This window comes from Chanodichthys erythropterus, chromosome 21 (genome assembly GCF_024489055.1).
Source record: "Chanodichthys erythropterus isolate Z2021 chromosome 21, ASM2448905v1, whole genome shotgun sequence".
Lineage (NCBI taxonomy): Eukaryota > Metazoa > Chordata > Actinopteri > Cypriniformes > Xenocyprididae > Chanodichthys > Chanodichthys erythropterus.
In genome coordinates this window covers 32,099,861-32,120,640 of record NC_090241.1, presented here as the reverse complement: position 1 = coordinate 32,120,640, position 20,780 = coordinate 32,099,861, and the positions used below count along the sequence as shown (strand labels likewise).

Below are 20,780 nucleotides of genomic sequence, written 5' to 3'. Positions count from 1 at the left end.
AACCAAACCTTAACATGTAGTTAATTAATATTACTCTGTGCTTATTTGAGTACAATGTCACTTTAAAATATAGAGAATAAGCAGGAATTATCATAAACTTCAGATGGTTAAATATAATAAAAACATTGTTGTGTTGTGCATTACCTCCATCTTCTAAATTTAGGAATCCAATTCCACAGGCTGCTCATTCACGAGAAAACAGTCGCTGAAGTTCAGTGTTACATTTATTTCTCATTTTAAAAACTGCTTTGAACAATCAAAATATAAATACATTTTCCCCACACACAAGATAAACCGGCAACAACACACGACAAACACTCTCTCATACCAGCAAGCACCCATCTGCAAACACACACACACACACACGCATACAAACACACACCCCAGCCCCTGAATTTAGAGTTAAAGGTGCAATTACCAAACAAAAAAACCATCAGACATCTGTACAGACTGCAGTCTCTGTTTCTGTACGTAGTTTGTGTGCTTGATGACAGAACAGGGTTCCTGTTGAGATCGCTTGTGTCTTTTCTAGTTTGGCAAAAAAAGGCTGCCGCTTCTGATTCTTCTGTAGGGACCGAAACTCATTCAAACGACGGTTAAACTGCTGGTTTAGTCTGCCAAACTCTGACAGTGTATGACGGGCAGGAAAACACTGGTTTCTTGATCAGGTAACACTACAATTAAATCAACCAAGGAGCGATTCATAAAAGGACAAATAATTCAAAGGCCAAAATCTCAGAAACAAAGCTTTGATTTGCAGAGGTAAACAACTGATGCGTCGGCGTACCGTTGACGCCAACGAGTTCACGTGATCCTCCACAATACAGTCGGTCAGTGTCTTAGTCACAGGTCCTTGAGCGGTTCCTGTGCTTGTTTGCCAGGGGCCCGTGTCGACGGATACTGCTCTGTGGCCACAACAAGAAACAGTCTTTGGGCTTTCATTGTGGCATCTTCCCTTAAAAACACAGAGGTTTCCAGACACAGTCACGCACCCAGTGTCCCTGTGCCGCTAGGATGCTTTACCCAGCTCGATCTTCTTCTGTATGGCTCTGGCTGAGTGGTATATCAAAGAATCGATGAGTCCAGCAACTGAAGGAACAGGAAAGAAACGGACTAGGTGAGACAGTGAGCTCATCTACACCTGGTATTAAAGGTGCAGTAATCAATTTCTAAAAAAAAAAAAAACGCTGTTGAATGTGAAACACGGACCCGAGCACCAAAACACACTTGTAGCCAATCAGCAGTATGGGGCGTGTACACTCATGAAGGGAGGAGGTGTCTGTGTTGCATACACCATGTTTATGAATATGGGGGTGGAGCTATCAAGATAGGGGCATGATTCTTTTGGGTAGGTGTGTGTTTGTTTTGGCGATTTCAAATATCAACAGCGTTTCTCCGAAAGAGATATATTATATATATATATATATATATATATATATATATATTATATATTAAACTAAAATTACAAATATATATATGTGCTGTGTTTTAAAGTGACAAAATGTGACATATATATATATATATATATATATATAAATAAATTTTAGTTTTACTGTAATTTTTTTTAATACTCAATTTATTTTGAAGTGAAATATTAAAATAGTAATATTTCTTATTGTTTAATGTTTATTTAGTCATAAATAATAATTATTAAAAAATAATTAAAAGATGCATTTTCAAATTGCAATCACATTTTTTTTTTTACCAGAAAAATCGGTTCAATTTATTTCCCCTAAAGCATGTAGCCCTATCATAGCTTTTTCGAACTTGCCACACTCTAGTTTTTTCTCAAACAACTTCATGATGCTTTTGAGAGAGTTTTAAAGGAGTTCACCTGCATGCTGGACACTTGTTGACTGTTTTTCCTTCATTATATGGTCCAATTGAACCATCATTAAAAAGGTAAAAACTAATCTTCAAGCATTTAAACGCAAGTCTGTTGTCAAAAGGTTTTAAAGGGCTTGAGAAACAAAGTGCAATCTTGTGACTGGACTTTTCCGAATGCTATGGTTGCTCATTGCTTCTGAACTGGAAATGGTTTGGCTTGATTTTAAACACTTCTCATGTACAAGATGTGAAGCGTATGAATGTTACCGCCACAGTAAAAACAAGCAGTAAAAGTAGGTTTGTGCAGTCTACATTCTTTCACTTTGCCCACAAAGTACATTTCTGTGAAATCAGCTCAAGTACAAAACCTCACCTGTGAAAACACCTCCTATAATAGCACAAACCCCTGTCAGAAAATGGGTGAAAGACCTGCAGAGGAAAGCCCATACAAAAATATATTAAACACAAAAAAATAGCTATACTCCATCATGCAACACACTGCATTACACTGTTTCTCTCAAACAAAGTGAACATTATGTATGTAATGTAATTAAATGAGAATTAACATTAATAACAGGAGCCGTACCTCTGCTTCTCTGTGAATTTGACCATCATTGGAGACAGCTCATAAAGCACAAACACACCAGGTAAACCCTGATCTCCAATCAGCCCATTAGCTACTTTCTCGTGTCTTGTTACTGAAAACTGGTTTGTTTTAACAACCTAAAGTAAAAGAAAAAACATGTTTTTGAAACGCCTTAAAGAGTTGAAGAAATGCTCATCATCTTAATTAACATAACACAACCAGCATTGTTACTACATCACTTATTGCCAACAATGTAAAACCTTAAAAAAAATGATTTTTTGTTCACAGTTCACAGCCATTTTTTCCTCTTTTTATTCACTAAATTCCAATAGCTCAGCTCTCTTACCTCTCCATCTCCTTTAACGTATATCGTTGGCACAATTTTCACAAAGTACTGGTACATCATTGATGCTGTAAAGAGCAAAAGAGTGCACAAGTCAATCAAACATACAAGATGCCAAATTATTCCCTTAAATTCCCCTTGCACTAACAACAAAAGTTTTTTTTTTTTTTTTTTAAATGTCAATGCCACAGATTTACACTTTTTTTTAATAATCTTTCCATTATGATGAGTAAGAAATTGAAAAAGTGCTTTTGTGTAAGAGATTAGATTATAAAAAGTGAATGAACATGATTGAACTAATTTGGCATTTCCTCACAAACTGCCTGCAGTTCCATCATTCACCGTTAGGGCGAATCTCCTGCTCTAATCACATGACTTGCTGTACCGCTAGAGGGCGCTGCAGCACTTTAAGCCTAGCATTCTCCTCCTCAGCTTGTACTTTAACACCAACCACTTCCTGTCAAGTAATGGCGTCTGTGTGAAGCAGTCTTGTAGCAAACACTTAACAAATCTATCAGAAAACTAACTAACAGAGGCACTCACATAGCGACTTAAACAAGGTAAGCAGATTTTCTTCAAATACACTTTCCGAGCATTTATCGGTGCGTAACGTACATAACAGTGCGCTGTGGAGTTTGTTCACGGCCAGAGACCTTGGTGACATTTAACGAAATAAACGACTCACGTGCAATAAATTAGCTTTTATAGATTTTAGTTTTACTTTAATATTAATTCATTTTAATTAATATTAAGTCATTTACACCATATAACGTTAAACAAGACAATTTCAGTTCAGTTGCTCATATTTATAATTACCTTTCCTTACATAACAAGCAGGTGTCTGGTTTATCAGTAAAAATCTACCTAGAAAGCAAACAAGCAGCATTTTTGGGCATTATAGAGGTCATTAACTGACTCGGAACGCACCAAATATGCAAGTGTATATATTATATAATATATATTATATAATAAATATATATAATGTATTACACAAAGTCATAATATATTTTTTTAAAGTAATTCATATATGTGAATATAAATATAAAAACATTGCATGATGCAAAAAAATAAAGTCTGCATCCATCTTCCAGATGCCGGTGACGGTAGGACCGTATGGACAGACGCAGCCCAGTTGCTTTGACAGAGTCAAGATGGGCTTCATGATGGGTTTTGCAGTTGGCATGGCCGCAGGCGCCATGTTCGGAACTTTCTCCTGTCTCAGGTATGAACTTTAACTGGTGTCATATTTTGGGTTATTTGTGATACAAAATATTCAGTAATTGGTATCTAGCAATTAAACTGTTTTAATAGAGATCGTTTTGTTCTATTCAGGATCGGCATGAGGGGTCGAGAGTTGATGGGTGGAGTTGGGAAGACGATGATGCAAAGCGGTGGAACGTTCGGAACCTTCATGGCGATTGGAATGGGCATCCGCTGCTGAGATCACACTAATGCCACTTCTCCAATGATAGGACTTTTGTAGATTCATTTCTGTTATCATACCCACATTCAAGGACACGGGTGACAATAAAGACCGATTTAAGAAAACAGATTTTTTTTCTGTAAATCTAAGATTTAATTGTTGGCGGTTGCTAGATTACAACACTTTGAAGACGGCCCTCCTCTTCATTTGCGTCCAGTATAAATCAGTAAAATTCAGCTACATGGGATTGACCTTTAGCAGTGACTTTTTTGTTGTTTATGTAGGGTTGACAACGAAATGACCACAGAGAAGATAAAGAAGGGCTCTTTAATTCTGGACAACACTGTTCTTTGCAACACATTTTTAGTTTAGGCATGAAAATAAGAAACGGCACACACATACCTTGAGGTGCTGCTACATTAGTACCATCTAAAGGGTTGACAAGTCCAGGATAGTCCTTGCCGAACGAAAGATGTTTGATGAAATGCGTCATGTTGATCTGTGGTCATACCAAACAAATTCTGTTAGGTCTAATATTATGGGCAAAGGCAGATCAGTCTTATTGAAAACAAGTTAAACAACTCACATTGTCTAGTCCAAAGCTCTGCAGATCATGAACTGAAAATATAGGAAGCATTTGACAACGTGAATAAATGTTTTGAGAGACGCACAATTTGTAAATGCACCTTTAGTTAAGTAAACTTGGTTATCCTAGAAATTGACATTTTTTAAACAAAGGCAGAGCGTAGTACGTTAAGTGGTCACAGATGCGCTTGCTGATGAGAATCGTGACAAATTAATTGGAGTTATAGAAGCCACTGCAATGTCAAATCAATAACTGACTATTTGTTATAGACTAAATCTTAAATTATGTGCAGAGAAAAGCAGAATTACTGATGTAGTAACAAGGTAAATTCTAACTTGTCTTGGAATAAAGATTTATTAAAATATAAAAGATCAACTTACTTTCCACAGCATGCACTGCAGAAAGAAAAGAAAATAGTCACTAAATGGGTTTGTTTTTGGAAAGCAAAGTTTTCAAGAGGAATTTGTGACAACCACTGGCCCTTTAAGCTCATTCCAATACTACATTTTTTTATTTTTTTATTTTTATTGAAATACTGTTTGGCACTTGAATCCAGGGTCTATTAATGAAGTATTGGATATGCACTTAAGCCATTGGAAGAATAGCCTTTGCATGACCAAGCGTAAACTGGTGTTAGTTCTGTACCTTGTTACTTAGAAAGATTGTGAGCTTTGGTGGGAAAGCGTAGAAACCTTTTAGTCTCAAAGTTAAAAACCCAGACTTCCCAAAAATCTTTTCATTATTAAAACAGTTTTGATTTACAGCATCAATGGTCAACACCACAAAATAATGACTGCATATAGGAAATATTAAGATCTTAAAAGGCACACTTTCATACACAACGACAGGACAAGAAACTGTTCATCAGCCCAGAAACTTGGCAACTGGTCAATATAAAACTTAATATATTTTATATTTAATATTTAAACTAAAGATACTTGACTGATGAGCAGTTTTGAAAAAGCAGGCAGAAAGCAAAGCAAATGAAAAGACATGCATTGTGTATTTCTCTATATAAATACAAATGCAGATCTTAATGGCTCACCATGCACTCCTTTACATAATAAGAAATGAGAAGCGACATGAAGCATCTGGCTACATGCAGGCAAGACTTTCAGGTCTGATGCATATTGGCTCATAGGCTTTACTCAAAAGCCATTTAAAATTTATAATAAAATTAAAAATAATACATTTTTAATAGAACACAAGGTTTTGGCATCCAGTCTTAAAATAGGTTAATAGGCTAAAACTATTTAACATGCCACTGCATCAGACCTAAAAGCTTTGGCTTGTGTTTGATTCATACTTAATAACTAAATGCAAGTCTTTACCATGTACATGAGACTGCTGGAAGCTCTTTCCAGGGGCGAAATGAAAATTTCCTGCCACCTGGAGAAATACAAGGCAAACGTTGAGAATTTTTAATATTAGTGCTGTCAAATCAATAAATCGCATCTAACATAAGAGTTTGTAAAAATGTTTTTTTTTTTTTTTTTTTAAATATATATGTGCATGTATGTACATATATATATATATATATATATACATATACAGTTGTGCTCAAAATTATTCATACCCTTGGTAAATATGACCAAAGAAGGCTATGAAAATAAATCTGCATTGTTGATACTTTTGATCTTTTATTTAAAAAAAAAAAAAAAAATACAAAAATCCAACCTTTCATTGGAGAATAATAATTTTAAATGGGGGGAAAATCTCATTATGAGACAAATGTCTTTCTCTAATACACATTGCTCACAATTAATCATACCCTTTTATTCAGTACTTTTTGCAACCTCCTTTTGCCAAGAGAACAGCTCTGAGTCTTCACCTATAATGCCTGATGAGTTTGGAGAACACCTGACAAGAGATCAGAATCTCAGAATCTCTCCAGATCCTTCAGATTCCCAGCTCCATGTTGGTGCTTCTTCTCTTCAGTTCACTCCACTCATTTTCTTTAGGGTTCAGATCAGGGCACTGGGATGGTCATGGCAGAAGCTTGTGAATGTTTGTTTTGGATCATTGTCCTGATGGAAGATCCAACCACAGCCCATTATAAGACTTCTAACAGGGACAGTCAGGTTTTGATTTTTTATCTGTTGGTATTTGATAGAATCTATGATGCCATGTATCTGAACAAGATATCCAGGACCTCCGGCAGAAAAACAGGCTCACAATATTAAAGATACAGCAGTATATTTCATTGAACACATGGGGTACTTTTTACCCCTGTGTGCACCAAACCCATCTTTGTTTTTGCTGCTAAAAAATATATTTTTTTGTTTCATCTGACCATAGAACCCATCCTGTTTGAAGTTCCAGTAGTGTCAGTTACTTTTCAAATGTTCTCTGGTCAGATCAAACAAAAAAAAGAGCTTTTTGGCAGCAAACACTTAAGATGGGTTTGGTGCACAAAGGGGTAAAAAGTACCCCATGTGTTCAATGAAATATACTGCTGTATCTTTAATATTGTGAGCCTGTTTTTCTGCCGGAGGTCCTGGATATCTTGTTCAGATACATGGCATCATGGATTCTATCAAATACCAACAGATAAAAAATCAAAACCTGACTGTCCCTGTTAGAAGTCATATAATGGGCTGTGGCTGGATCTTCCATCAGGACAATGATCCAAAACAAACATCAAAATCAACACAAAAATGGGTCACTGAACACAAAACCAAGCTTCTGCCATGACCATCCCAGTGCCCTGATCTGAACCCTAAAGAAAATGAGTGGAGTGAACTGAAGAGAAGAAGCACCAACATGGAGCTGGGAATCTGAAGGATCTGGAGAGATTCTGTATGGAGGAATGGTCTCTGATCTCTTGTCAGGTGTTCTCCAAACTCGTCAGACATTATAGGTGAAGACTCAGCTGTTCTCTTGGGAAAAGGAGGTTGCAAAAAGTATTGAATAAAAGGGTATGATTAATTGTGAGCAATGTGTATTAGAGAAAAACATTTATTTCATAATGAGATTTTCTCCCTATTTAAAATTATTATTCTACAATGAAAGGTTGGATTTTTGTAGATTTTTAAAATAAAAGATCAAAAGTATTAATGATGCAGATTTATTTTCACAGCCTTCTTTGGTCATATTTACCAAGGGTATGAATAATTTAGAGCACAACTGTATGTATATATGCATATAATACATATTTACAAACTTTTATGCTAGATGTGATTAAATGTGATTTGACAGCACTATAGGCTTGTAGTTGAACCCAAAACATTTGTGGTGTCCAAAATTACACACATTTTATATATATATATATATATATATATATATATATATATATATATATATATATATATATATATATATATATATATATATATATATATATATATATATATGAAATGGAAGTTTTTGATTTTGGATGCAGGAATTGTTTCAGTAATCAAATGGGCTGTATGTTACCTTATTGACCTCCAGAAAGCCATAGACTTGACATCCCTCATTCTTCTGTTCCTGCATCTTCTGGCTGAAGCCCTCTCTCTTACACTGCTCAATGGTGTCAGGGGTCTTAAACGCCCAGCCCCGTCGCCGATACGCCTCCCGCACATCATCACAGGTATTACAACACCTGCAGAACAATCACAATCACTAACTTATTACACGCCTTATATACACCTGGAATTAACATCAGTCTCTGATCAAGAGCAGTGTTGTTATTGCCAATTAAAAGCATTAAATCGTTTACACCATGAACAATAACGATAAATATATTAGCGTCCACACCAGCAGAGCACTAAGAGCACTGCAGTTTTTCATCTACCACTTTAAATACATCAAGCTCAGAATGGATTCTGATTGGCTCTCAATGTTTTCAATCATTCATCTCTTGTTCTGAAAGTGATTCCAATGATACCGTTTTTCTGTGCTGTTATCGTTATGGTTGTGGTGTGGACTTTACTATGCTTTTTTTTTGTATTTAGAACAATTTTTAGAACAACATCTTTACCATTATAGTCCTTGGTGCAAATGGGCCTTTAGATAAGCAGCTAACTGAAATTAAATAAGTTTAAGTACAAAAAAAAAAAGCATATAACAAAATGACTAAAACTTAAACTAAAATAAAATGAAAACATAAACAATAAAAACTAATTCAAAATATTAATAAATTATATTTTTGTCTATAATTATTACTACAATATCACAGATTGCCATACACTTTGTATTAAAATGTCTCAAATGCATTTCCAGTGAAGGTCTTTTGCAGGAAACCTTAGAGTTTACATTACAAATATTATTTGTAAATGTCATTTGCAAATGCTAAATAAACTCAAGTGTGAAAACAGATGCCCTGTAGGATTTTTAAACTTCTAATTGTTCTCTTCCTCTGTCATTCATCCAGGTGATTATGAACTTGAACTGCTATCTTGACTATGTAAGCATCTGTCAACTACAAAGATCTTAAATAAAGATTTCAGAACCGGTTTCACACCAGTAGAAAGACCTGTTCTGCCAGCAGATTACCCATTTCCCAAATGTGGTGGAGAAAAAAGTGAAACTCACTTTAAATCGTCAGTCTCAGCTCCATAACAGCTCTCGCAGCGGTCAGGATCCAGTGTACTGGGGTCAAACACCCCTTCCTCCTCTTTGCCCAAATCTGCACAGAAATAAACAGCAAGGACAAGGCATATATTCTGAAAATCTGTGATATTTATTGTTAAACAATGTTTGTAATAAAATATCCCTCTTTTAATACCTTCAATTATTTAGAATTTGCATTTATAAGCACAATTTGTTTTTGAAGAACTGGAATATTTTAAAGTGCACAAAGAACACAAAAACACCATTCAAGTATAATCAAATTTCTCCTTTTTCATTTATGGATGAACTATTCCTTTAAACATTTTAAGTATGTTTTAATAATAGGGTTAAAGTTAGATGGATAAATGCATTAATACAGTTCTTGTTTCTGAAGAATTATAATCTTTTAAAGTTGGCACAAAACAAGCATCGTAACAATATCATAAAATTGGCCGTATTTTTCCTTTTTCGCTTTCATTTATAGTTGAACTATTCCTTTAGTTAAATATTTTAAGTTTATGTGAACATGGCATTATTAAGTTAGCTTGAAAATTGCATTAATGCTATTATAGTTAATGTGAAATCACTTTATGAGCAGCTTTCAGGAACAATACACTGCAGTTTTTTCAGAAGTATAGCAGAATATAAGAACTTCAGTTTGTTCAAGCACTCAATATGATGATGCTGACCGTGTTTTTCAGCCTCTGTTGTGACTGGCTGGCCCTCTTTGTCGAGTCTCTGTTTAAACAAGTTATGCTCCACGTCTAGCTGCTGCTCCCCAGCTACATCCATGGCATCAATGCTCAGATCTACAAAAACAAAATCCAAAAGTCTCAACACCTGGCGCAGAGAAAATGACTAGTATATAATAACAGTAATAGTAAATAATAACAATTAAAACAGCTGAAGTAAATAAATCATCTACAAACTATTCACTGACCACCCAAACATACAGTACTGAACAAAATGTTTGCTTACAGGCACAAGGCATATGTGGAAATATGACATCAATGTTGATCCTTAGTTTGTCTCCTCTGGAAGTGTCTACAAATAGTTCAGGATGGACCTAAATGAGACGACATCAAACCCAGAACACAATTAAGTTCCATCAAAACTTTATGAACAGTGCATCATTAAGAAAAGAAACTCTACATACACAGCCACTAGACTGACAGATGTCATGAGATTGAGTTACATTATATATTATGCACAAGTTTATATCACCCACCTCCTTTGTTAGATAATACTGCAGCTCAGAGAAGAACAGAATCAACATGATAAGTCCACTGATGATGGTCACTATAAAGTGAACAAAGAACATGTGAATTAGAACACAACTTCTTGGAGACTGCCATCTGAATGGCATTTAAATCAGTCACATTAAGCATGACTCTTATCTCATGCAGTTCTGGATTTCTGAGCCCCCAGTGACACTTTCCATTCAAGCTATGTTCATTTATCTCATTTAAATATGTAATTACATGTACATATTTTAAGACTTTATGTTAATTAGCCTGTTCAGTCCTGCTTTCTCCCCATGAGTCTGTGTGTATGAATGGCGCTCAGCAGCTCCACAGCTCACGGTGGCTCTTCATCACTCACCCGTGGCTCCTCCACATGTTTTGATCCTGAAGTCCTCTAGAGTTTTCGGATAAGCGTCAAATTGTTTAAGTTTATTTAACGCATCCATTCTCCCTCTCGTGCGGCGGTAAAGCTAGCCGTCACTTCTATTTTCAGTGACCCATTTCCGGTACACCGAGGAAGTGATGGAATCCTCTCAGCCAATCAGATGCCACCGCGTAGCTGGAGCGTCGACGCTCTACTGGTAGACTTCTGAAATATCTGCACTGTAAAAATTATTGAAGCTATTTTTTTTATTATTTAATAATTTCTTAACAATATTATTAAAGTATTTGTTTTATACGCTGATATGTATTTTAGACCGACATTAATATGCTATTCTTATATTAGTCAGTCAGCTTTTTATACACACGTGAAAAAAGTAGGCTTTAAATGAGTAAAATCAAAGTTACAACATGTAACCATGCAATTCAGCTTTATCTAAATATATAGATATTAATAAATACATTTGTTTGGCGTTTATTTCATTTTGCAAGTTTTTTTTTTTAAATGTTACCAAGCCACGTCAATTATGGACTGACCCTTAATGATATTTTATGAATCTATACTAACGAGAACATAGTTGTTCAAAAGTTTAATCTGGATCAGAATGATCTGGATTCGGAAATCCCATGTTTTGCTATCCAGGATCAGGTAATCCATCTTACATTTGTGCTGGTTTTTCAAAGATCCAGATACACACTTTTCCAGATTACCAAATCTGAATTTCCAGTGCTCTACGGAGCCCCTAAAAGGACATAAATATATATAAATAAATATTTTTTTGTTGGATATTTACAGCTGTTTGGGGATTGTTTTATGCCACCAAAATTTATTTTTTACTTTAGAGTAGGTTACTGAAAGGCTACATATGTAGGCTAATGTCTACTTCTAATTTATAACTCATAATAAAATTATGAATTATAACTAAGATAAAAATGTGTATGTATATTACATGATAAAAATGTTTTATTTTTTGATCAGCTTTCAAGTTTTACTACATTTTCCTCCTGGAATCCACCTTGAAATCCTACCCCCTGTTTGGATCAGGATAGTCCTGTTTATTTGGATCAAAGTTATCCAAATCCTACTGAAGTTTTGAACAACACAAACTTAAGGTTTGATCCAGATTAAAACTAGGATTGGATTCCGTGATCTAATCTGATTTCAGAATCATTTTTTTCCTTTTGAACATCCCATTTTCAAGATTTGATCCAATCTAATAGCCAAAATCCAATCAATTACATTTGAACAACTGGCCCAAGATTATTAATTAGGATTATTAAACTTTATTTTCTCTATACACAAAGAAGCATGCTATATGTTAACCTAAATTTTTACAACAAATGACTTTAAATTATATTGGTATTTTCTTATTAGTAATCCCTCTATTTTATTATATATTAGGAAACATAATATATAATATACATTTTACTGCTCATCTTCATTAATTCACTTGTTTTGCATTCTTTGTTCCATCTTTACAGCAGATTAGACCTGTAGTTTTGAAGATCTTGCTTGAGCATGTTTCTCTAAAAATTTAGAAGTTATAAAAACACTTGTCTATGGTCTCGCACAACCTTCAGGAAATCCCAGAAAACACAGATAGTCTACATTTGATTCACAAAATTGTCTACACTTCTAAACTACTCTTATCTGTATTTATAAAATGTACATTGCAGTACATCTAATATGTTACTGTCGATTTTGATGAATGTATTTAGTATTTCCTAATTTTAGTTTGCTTTGGATGAAAAAAACACCAGCTAAATGAATGAATCTAAATGATCAAACAGACAGAATCAGATGGCAAACAGATTTGTTATAAGAGGTCACTAGGGTATACCGCTTTTATTAAATATTTACACAACAAAGTGTAGAGAACCTACTGAAAGGACAGATCTCACAAAGCACAAGAAGGTTGCAAATGTATTTTTGATTTTCGCCTCTGACCACATCGCCTTGCAAACAACCACAAATAATTAATTGAGATAATATTTATTTTACAGTAAAACATCACAAAGGTTGTCTCAAGTCCCACTCCCCAAGTCATTTATGAGCAATCTGATAGGATGTCCAGTGGTTATTGATGACGGCAACCTTATCTTGAAGCACTGTGCATTCTGAAAAAGATCGGAGTATCGTGAATCAGGTTTTTAAGTTGTGTCAAGGCCTGGTGAAGGCAGCAGTTTGGCTTTATTTGGGAGGCCTGTAGGCAATCTTTCTGCTCTTCAGCACAGACCACCTGTGCCTCTTCATGTAGTAGACCATGGGAACAAGTATGGAAGCACCCATCAACAACTGCAGAGAGAATGAGAGAAAAACAACAAGCACATTTTTTTAGCAGCAGCACTTTTAAATGGGATGAATTCTCATATTTAGCATGCATGTTTTGCTTTTCTGTTATACTGTATGATCAGTTGGTTTTTCTATCAATATCTAATGATGTTGGTTGAGCCTGAAGAATGGTGATGGAAACAGGAAAACACAGACCTTCAAACCCATACGTTTACGTTGGTCATGTTCTGGCTCGGCCGCCCACCTCAGGAAAGTACAGACATCTTTAGCAACCTGGCTCATGGTGGCAGGGGTTCCTATGGAGGAAAAGTGAGCTATTAAAAAATTGTATGTAATACTTCATGTGTTATTTACCTCGTAATGTATTTGATCCAGTAGACAGGATTCATTTATCAGTAAATGGAAGAAAAAGAAATTTATATGGAAATCAAATCAGAAGGGATATTTAACACAGGAAAGTCATCTGCAATCTTTGTATGGCAGAATTTCATTATAATCAAAGCCCATCAAGTATGAAATTTAACCCATGAGTAAAATACACCGTTAATGAGAATGCCACCATCGGGCTGACAAATCTTGTTATTTTATTCCCTCCTTTCCACCATAAGGAATTCAATGCAATCAAAATGAATGCACTATATTTAGAAAAGCAAAAGAAAATTTAAATTGTATTAATGACAGACATAATAAGATTATCTATTGACAGTCCTAGTAGAAATATAATTTTGAGGGGATCTCAAAAGGGGCAATACTAGATACTAGAAAACAAACTCACCATCCTCAAACTCAAGCACCTCGTTGTAGATGGGTGGTGCCATACCAATGGCCTGGCCAGGGAAATACGGGTTGTAATAAAGCCCCTCTCTCAAAGACACACCAGCTGGAGGTTCACAATAACCGGTAAGGAGAGAGAACACGTAATCTTCCCCACCATGCCTGAGAGAGAAAGAAAGATAAATCATTAGAAAATGTAAAATCAAAAAACAAATTAAAAATAAACATAATAAAGTCTATTGAGTTTAATCTCTCTAAATCATTAAAAAGGTACTTTTTTGGTTAAAAATGGCTTGTAGTAGAACAATTTTCAATAACAGAGCAAACAGGACCACAAAAAGGGTTTTTAGTGATGCTTTTGTCAGGGTTTATGCCAGAAATTACTGACTTTTTCAAAAGTGTAAAATAGAGACTTTTGCACCTGATCAAAAGTAATTAGTTACCTGGCATTGACAATATAGCTGAGGTCAGGGGGCAGAGCGCCGCCATTTGCGGCACGGGCAGCCTCAGGGTTCGCGTAGGGTTTGGGGAAGTAATCTGAGGGTTTTCCCGGTCGGGTGAACATCTCTCCATTGTCATCAGGACCATCCACAACTTCAACCTGCATAACACAATGTTAACCACAATTCAGATGTGCGTCAAAGATATTAAGTTGACAGGCGCATTAACAAAAGATTTTTTTTTTTTCCCCAAAAAGAAAATTATCAGTACAGAAGTAATCATCAGTGTATGACAAGTTTTGGTAATAAAACATTCTTTTTTGCAGATAAATATTTTAAGTGTCTGCATAATCTTCCTTATTGACTAGTCAGTGTTTCTGCTTGACAATTCATATGGAGTTGTAAAATAAATATTAAATCAAACAGTACTTTTACTTTTAATGCTTAAAGCTGCAGTCCGCAGTTTTTCCTTTGTCACCATCTCTTATTTGAAACCTGCAATTGCAGTCATATGCGGAACAGTTATCTGTACGTGCGTTGTGCATCGGCACAGCTCGTCAGTGCGGATGAATCTAATGCTTGCTGTCAGTCACCGCACCGGTGTGGATACTGCACTTCAGTATCACAGATTCTACGTCTTGAAAGTGTGACCAATATAAGAATTTTCACTGGAAAATATCATCTGAACAAGTAAGTAACATGTCTGCCACTTTTGTTTTGACCAACTGAGGAAAAAAGTATTAGGCCTACAATAAATCACGCTGCCTATGATGATTAAATCTAACGATCGCTTAGCTCGGATCATGTCAAACCGTGCAAATTATTATTACTGTTACAAATTGTTAATGTTAACAACATCAGCATTGCATGACTGTGTATTTAGTGTATATTAGATTTTACCTGTAGATTTCAATTTCTGTAGCCACTCCACAGTCCAAAGTCTTTTGTTTTTTGACTACGGGTGAATCTCCAGTTGTCACTGATGACTGTCATTTGGACCTTTCTGGATTACAATCCGCCATCAAAATGATAAGTTTAATTATTTCAGCTACTGTGATAAAACCGATTAGCCTGGACTCCTTCCTTTCTGTTTACGGGCGTGACGTAATGACGCACAGAGGAACTGCTGCATGCTCAAATTTCCCGCGGAAATCCACCATGTCGCTCTTATTATAAAACATTATTACAAGCTTACCTTTGTGATTCGAGCTAAGAAAATGAGATAGTTTTGAACACTGGCTGGTTATGTACTTGCTCAAAAATTGATTTTGGATAATTTTTAACCAAAAAAGCGTTTAAAGTACATTAAAAAAAAAAGTACTTTTACTCATGTAAAATTGAAAAGGAGTACTTAATACTTTTACTGGAGTCTTATTTTATTAGGGTATCTGTACTTTTACTCAAGTATTTGATTTGTGTACTTTGTCCACCATTGGTTATTAGAGATAACATAAGAAATCTGACCTCTTCAGCCAAGGTCTTGACCTCTGCCTCTGTGTGTGACACTCCCACCAAGTTACGGAAGGCCAAATACTCCATACTATGACAGGCCGAGCACACCTGCTTATATACCTGGTACCCACGACGAATACTGAAAAACAAAGGCATTGACAGATTAGTTAACTCAGAGCATTGTAATTTCTCTGTAATTTTATATATTTTCCATTGATATGTACACTTCCTCCTATAGGTGGTTAATGAGACAAAATATTTATTGTACTGCAAAGAATATACTGAAAATAGATATTCCGTTGCAAATGTATAATAACTGTATAATTGAGAGTGGGGGAAGCTATGCCACATGAACTCCACTAAACAGGGAGAAATTATATAAAACGAATATCCCTAATTATATTTAACTCTCTGTGAAGCCTGACATATGAAATAATAGTTAGAAACTATTTTTTTTCTTTAGATTGAAGAGTTCCATCTAAAAACTCTTTTAGACAATCTAAAATTCTATATGTGCTTCTACAAAATCTAAAATTGCATGTGTTATTTGTGGAGTATCATATTTGTTACATCAGGATTTTATGGCTTGTATAGTATAACATAGTAATAGGGGAATGTGAAGCTCATATTTGAGGAGAAAAAAACCCTCAATTTTACTCAAATATTAGCAATTTGGCCAAAAAAGATGAATTTCAGATAGCTAGTAATTTAAATCAATGAGATTGTTATAACAATATAACAAACTACTTGCATAAAATGTCACCCTATATCTCTTAATAATAATAATAATGTTTTAGTAAGATGATATTTAAATGCTTAGTTTTATGTGGGGGGCAAAATATAATGCAATACAATGATGATTGAGAGATACAAATTAAACTTTCCTTGTTTGAGTATCAAGAGTGTAAAATCTTTGACGATTTTAAAACTGGTGATTATTTAAGCACAACTTCTATATCCAATGGTGTGAGTTTGAGGTAAGATTTTCTGTTTGGCTGAAAAATGGAAGATAGACAAAGTATTCTGGAACCTTGTTAAAAAAGCAGACAGTCGTCATGCAGAAATTGCACACATCACCTTTATCGTACTGTTGCTATAACATCACTACACACTAGACAACATTGTTTTGTATGCTCTGGTAAGTGCACAAGATGGGGATGTGGTACCTGGCATGGTCGAGGGAGGACAGCATGCCGTTGTGGCTCCAGGGGTATGATGGTGGGTGCAGCTCCAAATCAGAGGCCTTGACTGACTGCTGCAGCATAAGAGCCAGACCTGCTCCTCCTGTTGTCAGCACTCCAATCGTGGTCAGGGCTATCTTTTTCCCCTTCGGCAGGCTAGCGAATGACATGTTGGCCTACAAAAGACACAAACGTTGCCAAGGATTAGTTTTTATTTAGTGATTTGATGGATCACTTTGAATAAATGCAGCTGCTTATTGCACAAACTCGATCAGCGTCATCCCAACATGCACATATGCAATCACAAATGACATAACAGCATTGACAAATTATTCTATTGTTACTAATAAGATTCATATTGCATGGTATGATGTACTAATAAATATTGCCTATCAGTTATTACCAATAGGGCGAATCATAACAAATATGGTGGTGCCCAAAAAGTCTGGGACCACATTAAAATCTCAACATGTAAATGAGGATTTTTAAACAGGAGGTTTTAGGATTTTGACAGGAATATAGAATTGTAAAATGATTAAGAAATATGCATGACATCTAGGTCACAAATAAGCAAAGTTGGGACTTTACTATGTTAAATCTTTTGCACAAAATACAGAACAAAAAATCATAACATTCTGAAATCATGCTAGATTTCATGGATCATCTGGTCTTACACAAATTTTTATTTATGTCAGTTTATGTCAGCTCAAATGCTGCTGTCATTAAAACAAGTACTAAGACATAATGACATTCATATAAATATTTGAAACAAACAGAAGTAGTAGACATGTGTTAAAACTATGAGGATTAATAACGTATTATAAGCTTTGAGTGTCAAAGACCAATGATGTCACCTCCTAGGACAGACTCAAGGAATGGCAGCTCGCATCAGTTATTAGACTCCAAAGTGCTTTATAATCCAACTACACATGCTTTTTTAAACATAGTGCTCCTTATTAGATCAGCCAAATGTGTTACGAGACTAACATAAAAGCACAAATGTCATGATGCGAAAGTAAGAAGAATAAACCAAAAAAGAACTGCACACTGCCATTGCTGCTCTCAGAATTTAATAAAAAGACAACGTTTCGACCAAAGAGGTCTTCGTCAGGTCAGGCAAACAGTAGATAGTGACAAAATGGCCATTTTGTCACTATCTACTGTTTGCCTGACCTGACGAAGACCTCTTTGGTCGAAACGTTGTCTTTTTATTAAATTCTGAGAGCAGCAATGGCAGTGTGCAGTTCTTTTTTGGTTTATTTTGGAGTTACTTTATGATCGAGCACCTGCCCTGAGTTTAGTTGGGATGTGCGCATTTTTTCTTTTTCTTTGCGAAAGTAAGAAGAGCCACATCTGCTGTGACCTTGCTGTAAGTAATACATTGGAGGAGACGCCGGGACATGCCAATGAATAAAGGCGGTTTATTTACTTCCTTCAGACACCAAAATGATAGAATAGAGCGAATTAAAAAAGAAAATACTAGATGTGCCCATACCCGTGGAGTATGAAGGGATTTGGATGTGTTCAGGAGGGTTCTCCCGGTGCCGGAGAACACGACCACACGGAGCGCCGCCATGTTCTTGACTCTGCTGATAGAAAGACGCTTCCACCGGATGAGAGCAAAACTGCCCCCTCCCTTCCCTGAAAATTACACAAGATATTATAAAATTTCATATGATATTATAAAACGGCATAATATAAATGTATGGAGGGTATGTGTAATTTAGACAGCGAAAATTGGGGGTTACTGGACGCAAAATGTAGCGTTATTTTATTTTGATTTATTTAAATTGACCCGAGACTGTTTTTTTGTCTGTTTTTGTTATAGCGCCACCTATAGGTGGGAGGTGAACAGAGCAGCATTCAAAAAGTACATTGGCGGTGTCAAATGTAGTGATGGAAGCTTTTCGAAACTCTAAATCAGAATCAGTTAAAAAACGATTAATTGTGTTTTGTTTTTTTTTACTTATTTATAGTGCTTGATTTGTATGTTATTAGGCAAACTAGGCACATTAGAAGCAATTAAATATTATTGTCCTTTTCTGCATTCATGTTAACCCTAAAAGGTCTATTGTATATTTGATAAATTAATTTCTAAGGCTTCTAAATTATATCAACGTCATCAAAACTTTGCTGAAAAACCCTTTTGTACTCGTTTGCTATAATCACGTGATTTTGGCAAGGTCCGCCGAACCGCAGACTTGACACGAAACTGAAAACGAAAACTTCAAAAAGCAGCCTCGAAAGCGGTCATTGTTGGTCTAACTAGTTCCTACACCCGTCATAAGCCAAAAAATGTGGGATGGATGATAAATGTACTGCCCATACCTGGTCAAGGTAATCAAATCACAACATAAAATGCTCCTACTCAAATATCCACATACGTTTGCTCCTTGTTTGGCTTATTTGGATTTGAACTTGAGGCCTTTGTCAGTCGTTGGCGAAGCTGTATTTATCTTGTGTTTATTACAGTGTTTATAATTATTTTCTAGCAAGGTATGAATTATATATTTTTTTGTAACGTGTGATAAGTTTTAAGGCTACCATGGTAAAGTGATGGTGTCGGATGATATTTGTGCTTTGATGTATGGAAATGCTTGTACCATGGTATTATTTATATGGTATTCCAGTGATTTCAGTAATTTCAGTAATATTGCAGTACTACCATGTAATGTTGTTCTCCAACTTAATGTAGTCAAACTAAATATCTTTTGAGCTGTTTTAAAATAATTAATAAAGATTTTATATGTATTGGAAATTTTAATTTGCTCAAAGGTTTCTCCTTGAATTCATTAAAAAATATATTGGAAATGTATAACGTAAAAAATAAAATAATTGAAAATTATAAATATATTTAAAAATAAATATTTTTTAAATATTTTATGTTTATATATATATATATATATATATATATATATATATAATCTATCTTACTTTCTTGCCATCTTGCTATATGTAAAAAAATATATATATGTATGTGTATGTATATGTATATGTATGTGTATATATATATATATATATATATATATATATATATATATATATATATATATATATATATATAAAATATACTTTTTTAGTTCCATTGTATATGTCCAAAAACGTGGTAGTAACGTTTTTGTAAATAAAGTGCATGGTATCTATTTATATTGTTCTCCAAGGTACTTTAAAGAATACCATAATATTATACCATACATGTCCAAAAACACAGTATTACCGTGTTTGTTACTGTGATTGTGTACTTCTTGTTACTGCAGTCAATGGTAATAATGAATTATGATTGTGTGGTTTGCCTTGGAAAAAGTTTGTTGTTGTTGCGCGTTCATTCCTGTAGATGGCAGTGTACAACAAGTGTGCTGCACAGGCAGTCGTCCAGGTCCAGTGAGCCCTAAGCAGTCAATACAGTTAGAACGTGAATGTTAGAGCGATGTCTATTATACAGCTTTAGCATTTCATTGTGTTCATTCTATACTAATAAGTGTTATGTAATTTGTGTGGATAAATGTAAATGGGGGTTTTGTCATCATGTTTGTTAAAGCATTAGTTCACTTAAAATTAAAATTTCCTGATAATTACCTCACCCTCATATCATCCAAGATGTGCAAGTCTTTTCTTTCTTCAGTCAAAAATAAATTAAGATGAAAACATTCCAGGATTTTTCCCATATAGTGGACTTCAATGGAGTTTTAACGGTTGAAGGTCAAAATTACAGTTTAC

The 20,780-nt window shown here is 35.0% G+C and overlaps 3 protein-coding genes across 4 annotated transcripts in view; 1 reads left to right on the top strand and 2 right to left on the bottom strand.

The window, feature by feature from the left end:
* ergic3 (ERGIC and golgi 3) overlaps positions 1 to 11,142 on the bottom strand; it is an 11,257-nt gene extending 115 nt beyond the window's left edge. The window contains exons 1-14 of one of the 2 annotated variants that reach the window (XM_067374094.1): positions 10,901 to 11,142; positions 10,527 to 10,597; positions 10,277 to 10,364; positions 9,988 to 10,107; positions 9,281 to 9,374; positions 8,183 to 8,348; positions 6,097 to 6,154; positions 5,146 to 5,160; positions 4,766 to 4,797; positions 4,582 to 4,678; positions 2,760 to 2,824; positions 2,414 to 2,550; positions 2,201 to 2,256; positions 1 to 1,089 (exon numbers count right to left, since the gene is read on the bottom strand). The exon at positions 1 to 1,089 is cut by the window's left edge and continues 115 nt beyond it. In XM_067374094.1, coding sequence (XP_067230195.1) covers positions 1,010 to 1,089; positions 2,201 to 2,256; positions 2,414 to 2,550; positions 2,760 to 2,824; positions 4,582 to 4,678; positions 4,766 to 4,797; positions 5,146 to 5,160; positions 6,097 to 6,154; positions 8,183 to 8,348; positions 9,281 to 9,374; positions 9,988 to 10,107; positions 10,277 to 10,364; positions 10,527 to 10,597; positions 10,901 to 10,988 — 1,167 coding nt within the window. In that variant the 5' untranslated portion in view covers positions 10,989 to 11,142 and the 3' untranslated portion in view covers positions 1 to 1,009. The remainder of the gene's footprint in view (positions 1,090 to 2,200; positions 2,257 to 2,413; positions 2,551 to 2,759; positions 2,825 to 4,581; positions 4,679 to 4,765; positions 4,798 to 5,145; positions 5,161 to 6,096; positions 6,155 to 8,182; positions 8,349 to 9,280; positions 9,375 to 9,987; positions 10,108 to 10,276; positions 10,365 to 10,526; positions 10,598 to 10,900) is intronic. The other variant, XM_067374095.1, reaches the window with a different exon arrangement.
* romo1 (reactive oxygen species modulator 1) lies at positions 3,159 to 4,403 on the top strand. Its single transcript, XM_067374096.1, has 3 exons — positions 3,159 to 3,316; positions 3,848 to 3,978; positions 4,089 to 4,403. Exons 2-3 carry the CDS (start codon positions 3,848 to 3,850, stop codon positions 4,195 to 4,197), a joined length of 240 nt encoding a protein of 79 aa, XP_067230197.1. The 5' UTR covers positions 3,159 to 3,316; the 3' UTR covers positions 4,198 to 4,403.
* Positions 11,143 to 12,732: 1,590 nt separating the features above from the next.
* On the bottom strand, positions 12,733 to 18,683 carry cyc1 (cytochrome c-1). Its single transcript, XM_067373670.1, has 7 exons — positions 18,559 to 18,683; positions 17,049 to 17,239; positions 15,895 to 16,021; positions 14,434 to 14,591; positions 13,992 to 14,152; positions 13,412 to 13,512; positions 12,733 to 13,219 (listed from the first exon to the last, which is right to left on the bottom strand). The coding sequence occupies exons 1-7, from the start codon at positions 18,637 to 18,639 to the stop codon at positions 13,115 to 13,117; spliced, it is 924 nt and encodes a 307-aa protein (XP_067229771.1). The 5' UTR covers positions 18,640 to 18,683; the 3' UTR covers positions 12,733 to 13,114.
* Between the last annotated feature and the right edge of the window lie 2,097 nt (positions 18,684 to 20,780).

Coding starts and splice junctions, on each gene's coding strand:
- cyc1 (XM_067373670.1), bottom strand. CDS start 18,639: ATGGCGGCGCTCCGTGTGGTCGTGTTCTCCGGCACCGGGAGAACCCTC. Junction 16,022..17,048: donor TCCTCCCTCGACCATGCCAG/GTACCACATCCC, acceptor TTTGTTTTTCAG/TATTCGTCGTGGGTACCAGG. Junction 13,513..13,991: donor GGTGCTTGAGTTTGAGGATG/GTGAGTTTGTTT, acceptor TTTCCTCCATAG/GAACCCCTGCCACCATGAGC.
- romo1 (XM_067374096.1), top strand. CDS start 3,848: ATGCCGGTGACGGTAGGACCGTATGGACAGACGCAGCCCAGTTGCTTT. Junction 3,979..4,088: donor GGAACTTTCTCCTGTCTCAG/GTATGAACTTTA, acceptor TGTTCTATTCAG/GATCGGCATGAGGGGTCGAG.